Here is a 12,456-nt window from a genome sequence, read left to right on the forward strand (position 1 = left end):
TCATAATACAATATTTAGACTGAGTAATCAAATACAAATCAATTATATGCCAATATAAAATATTATAAATACATTCATTTAAATGACAGTGCTGTGTTCATGGAGAAATTAATTACATAAATATTACTAAATATTTTTATATTTTTCCAGTAGTGTTTTAAGAACCATCACATTTTAAAATACAATGTTCTAGATGCAACAAAATGTGTGAGTGAACCTGAACTGAAACAAAAAGTGTTTTCTTTAGCTTATACTGTTAATAATTTTTATTTTAGGGTTTTTGTCTTCCCTGTCTACTTTAAACATCAGCCTTACTGTTCTTCACCTTCAGAAAGTAGCAGGCTGTTCTGCGATATCAGCCAAACATGGCATAACAAGTTCCAATCAGACTAGGTACAATTCCCCATATCTAACACATCCACTCCCGCTGTTAAAGTCCCTCGAAACTCAGGGTGACTCCATTGGAAAACTAGCAGTCTCAACTAACACAGACCCCTGGGAACACCAAGACACTGGGCCACCCATCAGGAAGCATACATGCGCAGATAGGAGGCCCCCAACACATAAATAGCAGAGGTCTGTCTGGTCTGACCTCAGTGGAAGAGGCACCTAATCCTCTAGAGACTTGAAGTCCCAGGGAGGGGGTAGGCCTGAGGGTGGGAGAGCATCTTCTCAGAGACAGGGAGGAGGAGGAGTGGCATGATGAACTGTGGAAGAGGAGGCTGGGGGATAACATCTGGATAGTAAGTAAATAAAATTATTATTAATAATAATATTAAATATAGTTGATGGAAAAATAAAAGTCCTACAAAACTACCAAGCTAACAACTGTAACATATTTGCAGTGAAGTTAGTGTAAGCCCGGGCTCTGTAATTGCTACTTCAGTATCTGTGAACCCTCCTTAGTTGAGTCTGCAGTTCATGGTCTCCTGATGTCTTCCACTCCCTCTAGCAGCTTCAATTCTTTCTTCATGTCTGGTTTCCTTGCAGATTATAAAAATATTTAGCCTTTTTAAAAACCACTCTGAAGGGCTAGCATCATGCTCAGTAGTAGATGGACAAGCCAAGATTAACTTGTTAGTAATTTTGGAAATTTCTTGTGTTCTTATGCTTTGTCTAGGCATTGTTTTTCTTTTCTTTTTCATTTTTTGTTTACAGGACCTTTGTGTATATAGAATGGTTTCCAATGTTGTGTTTTTATGGAATCTCTGTGTGTGCAATTCTATGTGTGTCTGTGTGTACTTTCCCCCTCAGTAGTTTGTTTGCTTTATTCTATTACAATTTATTTGTTTTTATTATATTATTTTTAGATGCTTATATTATCATGAGGATGGGGCAGCAGTCAGGTGAGTAGGGAGTGGAGCAAGGTCAGCGGGGGAGTTAGGAAAAGGGAACCCTAATCAGAATATATTGTAGAAACATGTATTTTTAATTAAGATAAAGAAGAAAGAAATGGAATAGAAGTGAAGTCCATGTGAAGAGGTCCTCAGTTACATAGAAAACAAGACTGATTAATTTAGACTTGCGAATAGGGAAGCAGATAGAGAGCAAGTAACTGGAGTTTCTAACTAGATTAAGGTAGTCTTCATGATGAGTTTATTGTGGGATGCCAACATTAAAAAAAGAAAGAAAGAAAGAAAGAAAGAAAGAAAGAAAGAAAGAAAGAAAGAAAGTCAGTCCAAGAGATCTACATTTGTGAAAGTAGATACATGATGATTTTAACTAAAAGAAAAATGTAGGAAAAGGTTAGCTCTAAATGGAGAGGTATAGAGGGAACTTGTAAAGCCAACCTCAGCAGAAAGATAGGACATCAAGTGAAGGATGGGGTTGCCATCCAATAGTTAAAACTCTGACCTATAATTTTTCCTGTCTGAAAGACCTACAGGGATGGAAATGGAGAGGAGCCTAAGGAGAAGAAGGCCCAAAGTGGGAGCCAGCTCAAGGGGAGGTCCCAAGGCCTCATACTATTACTGAGGATGTGGAGTGCTTACATAAATGAACCTATCATGACCCTCTGAAAGACCCAATAAGCAGCTGGAAGAATCAGATGCACCCAACCAATGGACAGAAGCAACTGACCCCTGTGGTTGAATTAGGGAAACACTGGAAGAAGCTGAGAAGGAGGGTGACCCTGTAGGAGGACCAGCAGTCTCAACTAACTTGGACCCCTGAGTTCTCTCAAACACTGAACCACCAACCAGGCAGCATAGACCACCTGATATGATGTCCCCAATACATATACAGCAGAGTACTGGAGGGTCTGAGTTCAGTCAGAGAAGATGGACCCAACCCTCAAGAGACTGGAGGCACCAGGGAATATAGAGGTCTGGTGGAGTGGGGGGTGGGGAGGTGGGGACATACTCATGGAGACAGGGAACAGGGAGGAGATATGGAATGTGGAACAGTCTGGAGGGTGGACCTGGAAGGAAATAAAATCTGGAGTGTAAAAAAAATTAAATAAAAAGAGGGAACATAAAAATGATTTTAGATATTTTGAGATTGAAACACCTTTCAGAAATAGAAGGAATGATTTATTTTCAATGTGAAACTGCTATTTTACCTTCCAATAAATAAATAAATAAATAAATAAATAAATAAATAAATAAATAAATACATCATTGATAATCTCTCTTACTTCTAGCCTTTTAATGTTTTTTTCATAAATAGAATTTCTCCTGTTGAGAAATCACCATCACCATATATAATATGATCTCATAATTCTCTAAGGTTCTTTTCTGTTAACCAATTAGCAGTTCTTCCTTAAACAAAATGAAGTTTAAATAACTGTTAAGTAGAGGATTTAAGAACAGAAGCAAGTAAATTTTAGTATGTGATTATCTCAAACTTCTTTTAAGAATAGATAGAGGTAATTACTTTTATATTCCATAGGTCATTATTAAGAACATGAAAAAATACTGGTTTTCTCACTTATTATAGTAACTATACTATGATGAAATAATTTCAGCTCCTACTTATATGTAAACTACATAATGATTCAAAGAAGAGAAATTGTAATTTTTAAGAAATACAGAGTTTGTATAACTATTAGGAAGGTACATAAATACTGATTAATGAACATATATAATTTACTTCTATATAATAATATTTATATGTGCTATGTTATGATATTTCATTGACAGTCATTACAAGTAAACATAAACTTTTAAGATTTTTTTTATGCTACTATTGACCATCCTTTTTTGTAGTTCTAAGTTTAGCATATTGGTATAACATATTAAGATTATAATGATGTCTAAGAAATTAAGAATTAAAATTGAGTGTTTACATGAAGAAGAACATGGTTTAATGGGCAATGGATTATGAGGAATTTAGGCAAATATAACTTCAAATATTGAAAGATACTGTTGTTTCACTTGAAGTATGCCCCTTGAACTTCGGAAGCAGTGACTAAAGCATAAACGTCTAACCTGGAGAGTATCATGAGCTCCAATAGATATGTTATGCAATTCTGACCGAGACATATTGCATTGAAACAGCCGTAATAGAGGTAGCCTTTTCACAGCATTTAATCTTCTTTAAATGAATGGGGCATGAGTAGAGAAATGCTGTTCCTTTTTATAATAGTTGTTATATCCTTAGTAAGGAACACTCAATCACTCCATCTGACAAAGGGGATTAAAATGAAATGGACTTTTCAGGGTCTTACTAAGCCAAGGAGAAGAATTCACTGTGGTGGAGGCTCAAGTAGAAAGGATGCAGCTATATCAAAGAGTGAGGGTTAAGTTGTTGTGTAGCTTTCCCAAAGAAATAAAATGAAACATATCTAGAGAACTCTGGAGCCAACTGATATTGATATAAAATGTAGGAAATTTCAAAATGAAACAAGTGAGAATTTCTCATTCATATACATAGTGAGGAGGTGAGGGAGGTGCATAGGAAATAATGTGTATTTAGACTTTCAGAAATATTTCTTATCTTATGCTTTCCCACTCCTTTGTATCATTACAGTAAATAATTTCATGGAAAGTATATGGATTAAGCTAACATTCTTTGCAGAGTATAAAAAAAAAAGATGATGTCAAAGCAGTTGCATGCTTCAAGTTCTTGTTCTGGCAAGAAATTCTTCATCCCTTTCAAACATTTTTATGCATTTATAATTTTGTTAAGCTAAAGTATTATCTGTGCCAGTGGAATTCATCTTTGAACATTTGGAATTATGCCAGTCTCCAGATTCCTGAAATTCAGCTCAGTTGGCCAAATTATTTATTTTATTATCTTAATCAACAGTAAATTATATTAAGAAGATGACTAAAATGATTGTCTGCTTTACTTCCTAAATGTAGGTTGCATAGTATATTTGTCAGACTGCTTTATTCTGAAACAAAAAATTAATATTAAATACTAAGATAACAAAAATACCTAAAAACACTTTTATTGTAACATAATAATTTATATATAATTTCAAATATCAATTGCCAGTATAAAAAGATAACCTATCTTTATCAGAAAAATATTTTTGGACTAGAGAGTTTGCAAATCTGTTATGTTTGTTCAGGAAGATCCTGAAGTTTGATGGTTTTCTTCACTGAATAATTAAAGTATAGATAGTTTTAGGCTCTGGTGCTCTTTGACTACCTCCAAGTTATCGAGTACTGTTCGGTTGGTAACCAGTTGATCAAATACTTATCAATGTATTAATTAGCTAGCTGCTACTACCTAATTTTCAGTACTGCTCTTAGTTTGTTGGTTTATGAGCTATCATTTTGTGTAAAAGAGTCTGGATCCTCAGACTCTCTGTGTTAGCCCTTGCTTTCTTCTCAAATATGAGCAGAGGAGTAAGTAAGGACAAATTCTGGAAAAAAAATTATATGTTTCTGAACACTAAGTGAAGATTGGGGGCCTCACAAAGAGTCTGTATCTTCTTGTTGCCTCTAGAAGCCTCTTCTTGAAGAGAATTCGTCATTAGTGATTTATGCCTCTGCTTGCAAAAGATTGAAAACATGTTCCATCACCAAGATCTGCATCTTTCTTCTAAGGAATAATATTCTAATTATTTAGATGATGACTGGGCAAAATATCCATAAATAGTAGTGTATGACCACCAAGTAGAAGAGAAATAAGGGGTCATCTTCTCTCCTGAGTGAAATCAACACTATCTACCCCATCTAGCACATGCTGGGGATAGATCCGTGTTTATATTTTAATGCACAGAAGCAGAAGATGCTACCAACTTAAATATATCTAAGGTATTACTTAGAGCATGAATATACTAAAATGTTTAATTTTTATCTGAAATACAAATAAAATGGAAATCCTTAATTTTACTTAGATATACTAATATCTGCAGTATCCTAATTATACAAGCTCAATAGCTTATTCATCAGTTTCTTAAAGATAAAACAAAAAGTTAGTCGTGAATTTATGATTATACACTTAGTTAGTTTTGACCCAATAATGATTCCACATTGAAATATTCTCTAATTCCACTCAGCAGCATTTCCTTAAAATGGAAAATTTAAAGAACAAAAGCTCTGTTTTATTTTAAATGACTCTAGTACTCTTTATTGCTTGCCCTTAATTTGTCATGCAAATCCTTTTATAATCTATGCATTCTTGGACTGGCCTGTCATAACACACAAATTCTAACATCAAGGAATTATTTTTAATGTCTTGAATTCTACATTCAAGGGGTGCTTTGACATTTTCTCTCTGCCTCATGTGTTCATATCCATCACTTCTCAGTGCATAATCACTTCATTCTTTATGGAATGCTTTGTGTTTAATAACATTGTTTCCTATATTTCCTGCTTAAACATTATATTTCACTACTTTATATTTCTGTTCTCTAGCTACATTGTGAACTACTTACAGTGAGGAATTTAACAACATGCTCCAGCTTCTTAAGTCTTCTTATCATGTCAAGTGACATTTTCTTAATAATTATAAAATAGGAAAGAAGATATATATAACACTAAATACCATCTGCATTGCTATGGTCATATCTTCACAAGGCAAGAAGGCAACAGTGAGAAAGGTCACTGCCACATGACCCCTCCATGTTTTCTACCTTGTGTAGACAGAACTGGAAGATGTCTATCAATTGCTTTGTGGAAGAGAGGACTCCTTATCTGAGCATGGGATCTGTACCACTTTGGGAAATAAACCTATATAGAAAGGTTAGTTCACACTGCTTCCCTTGTGGCAGCTTCACTAAGGTAGTAAATGTTATGTGCAGCATCCGGTTACTCCATTTGAACATGTCAGGCTCATTGATATGTGAATGGAAATAGGGAATGACACAAAATTCACCTTTATTTATTGTATCACAATGTAATGTCTACACGTGATTTACTTTTTACAGGAGTCGTCCATCACTAGATACTATACGGTTTAAAAGCTACAGGCATCTGGGAGCATGGCTTAGTTGGTAAAGTGCTTGATGAAAGCAGAGAGCATGTCAGTCTGATCATCAGCACCCACATAACTAACACAGAAAGAAACAAACAAAGAGACTATCACAGGGCATGCCTGTAATGCGAGAACTGGAAGGACTGGGGCAGGAACTTCCTTGGAGCTTTATGATCAGCTGAGCCTAATCAGTGAGCTTCAGATTCAATGCTGGATCTTGTCTCAAAATTCAGGTTGAGACCAGTTGTAGAAGATATACTTGTTGAACTGTGGCCTCTATATGCACATACAAACATACATACATACATACATACACACACACAGACACACACACACAGGAGAAAGAGACATACAGACAGACAGACAGAGGCAGAGAGAGAGAGAGAGAGAGAGAGAGAGAGAGAGAGAGAGAGAGAGAGAGAGAGAGAGGACATTCACAGCAATGTCAGGCATTACAATATCAGTTTACCAGTTTCTTCATTTCTCTCACAGGTGTTTTAGACATTGCTATGTATATCACACAGTGAGTACTAAGGTTACAATCTAAGGAAACTTTGTCCAAGATTTAAAAGCAGAGAAAAATCATACATATTTTTCTTCCCCTTTTCATAATTTATTTTTTATTCACATTACACCTCATGTACAGCTAGCCCTCCCTTCTCTCCTCCCAGTCACATCCTTAAAATTATTACCTCCCTTGCATTATTACCTCCTCCCCTTCTCCTCAGAGAAGAGGGTACTCCCCTGGGTACCACCCCACCCTATGATATCTACTAATCACCTCCTCTCCCACTGAGGCCCAGCCAGGCAGCCCAGTGAGGGGAAAGGGATCCAATGCCAGGCAAGAGATTCGGAGATACCACTGCTCCAATTGTTATGGAACCCACATGAAGACCATGCTGCACATCTACTACAAATATGTGGGTTGCCTAGTTCCGGCCCCTGCATGCTCTTTGGTTGATGGTTCATTCTCTGTGAGCCCCCATTGGCCCAGGTTAGTTGATTCTGTAGGTCTTCTTGTGGTGTCCTTGATTCTTCCACCTCAACAATTGTATCCTGCACTCTTCCACAAGTGTCCCCAGGCTCCACCTGATGTTTGGCTATTAGTCTCTACATCTGTTTCCATCCATTGCTGGATCAATCTTCTCAGGAGACAGTGCTGCTACATTCCTGCTTGCAAGCATAGCAGAGTATCATTTATAGTGTCAGGACTGGCTCTATTCTCACTTAGGATGAGTCTCAAGTTGGGCCGGTCATTGGTTGGATGTTCCCTCTGCTCTGCTCCATCTGTGCATCTTTTAGGTAGGACACATTTTGTTTTGAAAGTTTTGCAGGTAGGTAGATGTTTTTTTCCTTCCTCTATAAGTCCTGCCTGGGTACCAGAGATGGCCACTTCTGCTTCTATATTTCCACCTGGTAGGAATCTAAGCTAGGGTCACACCCTCTAAACTCCCCATAGCCTTTGTTAACCCAAGTCTCCAGCTAGTCTGGGAGATGCCCCACACTGATTTCCATCCTCACTCCCGGCCCACTCCCACCCCCTCCTCCACACCTAACTCCCATATCCTTCCTTACTCCCTCTCTCACCCCCTTTCCTCCGTCCCTTCTTACTTTACATCTTTTGGTATTTGAAGTGCTGTATAATTAAGTATTTTAATATAGAAAGAGAACAGATTTAAAAAAAATCACTGCTCATACTCACAATCATCATCTTTACTATTTCTTGTAAAATTACTATGTTCGAAATGCTTACTATTCATTTTCAGATTTCCATTCCTTCACAATATTACTCTTCTTTGGGAGTCTTGTGTATTCTTTCTTTGCTTCTCTGGACAGTTCTGGATGAGATGGATTTGTCAGGAGTTAGATGCTAGGAGAAAACAAGTAATCTCCATTGTCCATCGCTGTACCCAAGCACTTCCTAAAGCCAGTAAGGAATGCAATCGCTGTACCCAAGCACTTCCTAAAGCCAGTAACGAATGCAAGGGGTATAGCCCGCTACTCCTGAAGGTTCACTTCAGTTTTTCTATCCATCAAGAGATAAGTTACAATGACAAGATCAAGTTTAATAATATTAAAAACATTTATTTTTTTATTTTTGAGATTATATGTAACTGCATGATTGTCTCCTTTTCCCTTTCCCTCCTAAGTACCTTTCTTGCTGTCCTTCAAATACTTGGCTTCTGTTTCTTTAGCTGTTATTATATACATTTAAAACCCTGATCTTATCTAATCTAGCATCCAAAGCTTAAAAGCAGTTTGTCATACAGTGTCTTGGAGCCCAAAGAAAAAGTTAGCCCTGAAGATGGACAAGCAAATTGAGTGACCAATTAGTGTATATAAAGGTGGTGATTCTACATTTTGGAAAAGAAATTTCATTTAGTTGAGGATGCCTGGAGTAGATCCTAACTAATAACAAATTCACTGCATGTGTTTAGATACCTAATGAATATTTTAAAGCATACTTATTTTTATTTTTAATCATTAACCATGGAAACATCTTCTTTAAAAACTGAAAAAGTGATTCCAGCACTGGTGATTATATGGCCTGATATAGTCTTAGATATTTTGCATTTGCTTTTTATTAGAGAAGCAGCATCTATTTTTAAAGTCAAAAGAAAAATTTTATGGCAAGAGTAAAAGAAGAAATTGTGAGTGAACAGGCCAGGCCTGTAACAAAACCAATATTTTCTTTAGTTTTAGTTAATTAACTACCCATTAAGGTATTACACAATTATAGTCAGGATATAAATTCCTTAGTACACTTCATGCATGCAGTTTGATAATTGAACCTGCGTTGATTTCTACTTTGCCTTCATCATAATAAAGTAAGATGTGCACATCCTTTTGGCACATGTCTAATAATTTCTTCTAAAAAACTATTGTATATACCTTAATAAGTTCTTTTTAAACACACTTTTAAATGTTTGACTGTAAATCTTCCTTCAAAAAACATTCAAATAGCAATACTTATTTTGTAAGGTAGACATAAAATTAAAGTCATTTTTACAGCTTAATGAACTTCGTAAAGCTGTCTGAAGTAGTGGAAAATATGTGGGCTGCATAGTCATGAACAGCCAAGTTCAAATTCCACAGGCATTATGTGTGGTATTTTGAAGTTACAAAATTCTGTTAATCTTCACTTTTTTTTTCTTTCATGATAGTTAAGACTATTTTTCCAAAGGTGTTGAGGTTATTTGTAGATATTTTAAAAACATACTGCTCTTACTTAAAATGCACTAAACCAGAACTAGTTTTATTCATGAGTTTCTTTTTTTTAGGTATTTTCCTCATTTACATTTCCAATATTATCCCAAAAGTCCCCCATAACCCCCCCCCCACTCCTCTACCCACCCACTCCCACTTCTTGGCCCTGGCGTTCCCCTGTACTGGGGCATATAAAGTTTGTAAGACCAATGGGCCTCTCTTTCCACTGATGGCCGACTAGGCCATCTTCTGATACATATGCAGCTAGAGACACGAACTTCGGGGGGTACTGGTTAGTTCATATTGTTGTTCCACCTATAGGGTTACAGATCCTTTTAGCTCCTTGGGTACTTTCTCTAGCTCCTCCATCGGGGGCCCTGTGATCCATCCAATAGCTGACTGTGAGTATCCACTTGCATAGAACAATGAAAATATACAAAGATGTCTTTTAAGAGCTTCCTGTGCTGTAGATCTGCATCTCTATGCAGATCTGTGGCTCGGGAGAGAGGTGGTGACAAAGAAACACCTTCACATCTTCCTGTGTTCCTGGTGTTCCTGGTATCTTTATCCTTAGGTAAACACCTTGTGCATACTGTAGCTACTTCATTCGTTTCTTTTTGTGTTTTCTCTTTACTAACAATATTAGACTGTTTTTAACCTGACAATAATTTATGCATCTCAATTTCTTGGATTTCTTCCTGTAGGCAATGTTGCACCCCCAAGCAGTTGCACATTCATTTCTCCAGCCTTGAGAAATTAAACTAGACAAAAGATGTCTACTTGTAAATGGAGATAATTTTAAGCTGAAGGAAGTATTTTAGGTTTTATTTTTCCCATAATTACAGTCAAATGCCGCAATTACATTTTCTCCAAAAAAGAAATTATAGAGAAAGTAAAATATCTCTCTAGAAACTTCTCTCTTGTTAGTTGATGTTATCTCATTATTTATATATTGAAGTAGTGGCTTCAATATAACCCTTCCTTAGTGTTCCTAGGATGAAATCTAGATGGGTTTGCATCAACTGAGAGTGATTACATGCTTGGTTCACAGTACTTCCTTCTAATATCATTTTAATGAACATTTTTATAAATATTTCTTTTACTGTATATGTATATGTGTGTGCCTGAGTGTATATATATATATACCACATATGCTCAGGAGCCTACAGAATTCTGAAGAGTCATCGAATCCCTGTAATTTGGAGGTACAGATGGTTATGAGCCCTTATGTGGGTACTGGCAACTGTGTCTACATTTTCTACAAGAGCAGCAAAGTGCTTTAAACTTCTGAGATATCTCTCCTTTCCTTTAATGAACTTAGACAATGCAGCTTTTTTACAAATAATAATATACTTTAACTACTTTAATTTATGCCACATCTCTTTTTTCTTTTATTAAAGTTGTCATCAACAATTCTAAATCCTCCTTCTTAAAAGAAATTCTGTGTCACAAACACCTCTTTTTACTTGATTTTTCTAAGTTCTTTCATTATGAGATACTATATTAAAAGTGAAAATATTATTTTGTACAAATATATACACAAATTACTGTAATATGTTGTATTCTGTAGATATTTTACTTTTGCTTACTAATTTATTAACCATTTCTTGACAGAAATTACTTTTCTGTCAAGATCATTTAATACTGTGGTTGTAAATGAATTTTATTTTCATGGAGACATATGAGACAAAACTAAACTACTTAATGAGCATTGTTAAACAATTTAGTTGAGTTTTCTAGAGCACAGAAAGATAAATTGTGGAGTCCTGCTGGGTGGCTATGAAAAGTACATCCATAGGTCTCCCAGGCTACACTTGAATTGCAACACTATTTGTAAACCATATTCCTTGTCATGTTGCAGGTTTCCTGGGATGGGTATCAATTACCAGATGAACAAGTTGGTTCGTTATGTTTTTTTTCAGGTACTTTCCCCACCCACCCGAAAGCTTGCTTATCAGTTTAACCAATGTAGCTGTGTTAAGCAGAAGGTGGTGGATGTAATTCAGCAACACAGACTTCTTTTTCTTTCTTTCTTTCTTTCCTTTTCTATTTATTAATCATTTTATTGGCTTGCATTTCAAATGTTATCCCCCTTCTCAGTCTCCCCTCCATGAACCTTCCCCTCCATGAACCTCTCCCCCATCCCCTTTGACTCTAAGAGGGTGCTCCTCCCTCACCATCCACTCCTGCCTCACCCCTCCAACATCTCCCTTCTCTGGGGCTTCAAAGCCTCCACAAGACCAAGCACCTCCCCTCCCAGTGATGCCAGATGAGGCAATCCTCTGCTACATATGTAGTGGGAGTCATTGACTGTCACATGTATGTTCTTTGGTTGGTGGTTTAGTCCCTGGGAGCTCTGAGGGGTCCAGTTCATTGATGCTATTGTTCTTCTTGTGGGGTTGCAATACCTTTTGGCTCCTTCAATTGCTAATTGCTAAGATACTCCAAACTGAAATAGAGATGTAAATCTCAGCTTTCATTACCCCATCATAAGCTAAATGATCAAATGGCTTAGTGCATATTGATTGTTGATCATTCTGTTGTCCACTTCTCTAACAGAAGAAGCAGAAATAAATCTTCCTTCAAATACACACTACTTCTTATTTTAATCCCTGTATTTTCTGTCTGCCACACTACTACTGGAATTACTGCAATATATTTAATGAACCCATTTTACTAAATATTCCCTGAAACAGTATCCCCTAGTCAAGTTCTTCTCATTAAGGAAAATTTCTTACACAGACAAGCACTGAAGGCAATGTATAAACTGAAGAAGGTACATCCTTCTTAAACCTTTGACATTGTGACACCTAGGAATTATCTGTTGTCCAATACTAGAAATGATGATTTTTTAATCTAATAGTTTATACTTGCCTCATT

General features: G+C 36.3%; 1 protein-coding gene across 6 annotated transcripts in view; it reads left to right on the forward strand.

Annotated features, from left to right (window-relative positions):
• The window catches only part of LOC147001924 (uncharacterized), a 72,237-nt gene extending 69,681 nt beyond the window's left edge, over positions 1–2,556 (forward strand). For 4 of the 6 annotated variants that reach the window (XR_015044692.1, XR_015044693.1, XR_015044694.1 and 1 more), the window contains 2 exons: positions 1,311–1,346; positions 1,878–2,556. Coding sequence is in view for 1 of the 6 variants with exons in the window: in XM_085828809.1 (XP_085684935.1) it covers positions 1,878–2,018 (141 nt within the window). In the remaining 5 variants the exon portion in view is untranslated. The remainder of the gene's footprint in view (positions 1–1,310; positions 1,347–1,877) is intronic. The other 2 variants (XR_015044695.1, XM_085828809.1) reach the window with 2 other exon arrangements.
• Positions 2,557–12,456: the final 9,900 nt, after the last annotated feature.

The sequence above is a fragment of the Mus caroli genome, unplaced genomic scaffold (assembly GCF_978045245.1).
Source record: "Mus caroli unplaced genomic scaffold, Mus_caroli_1 scaffold_12, whole genome shotgun sequence".
In the NCBI taxonomy this organism is placed as follows: domain Eukaryota; kingdom Metazoa; phylum Chordata; class Mammalia; order Rodentia; family Muridae; genus Mus; species Mus caroli.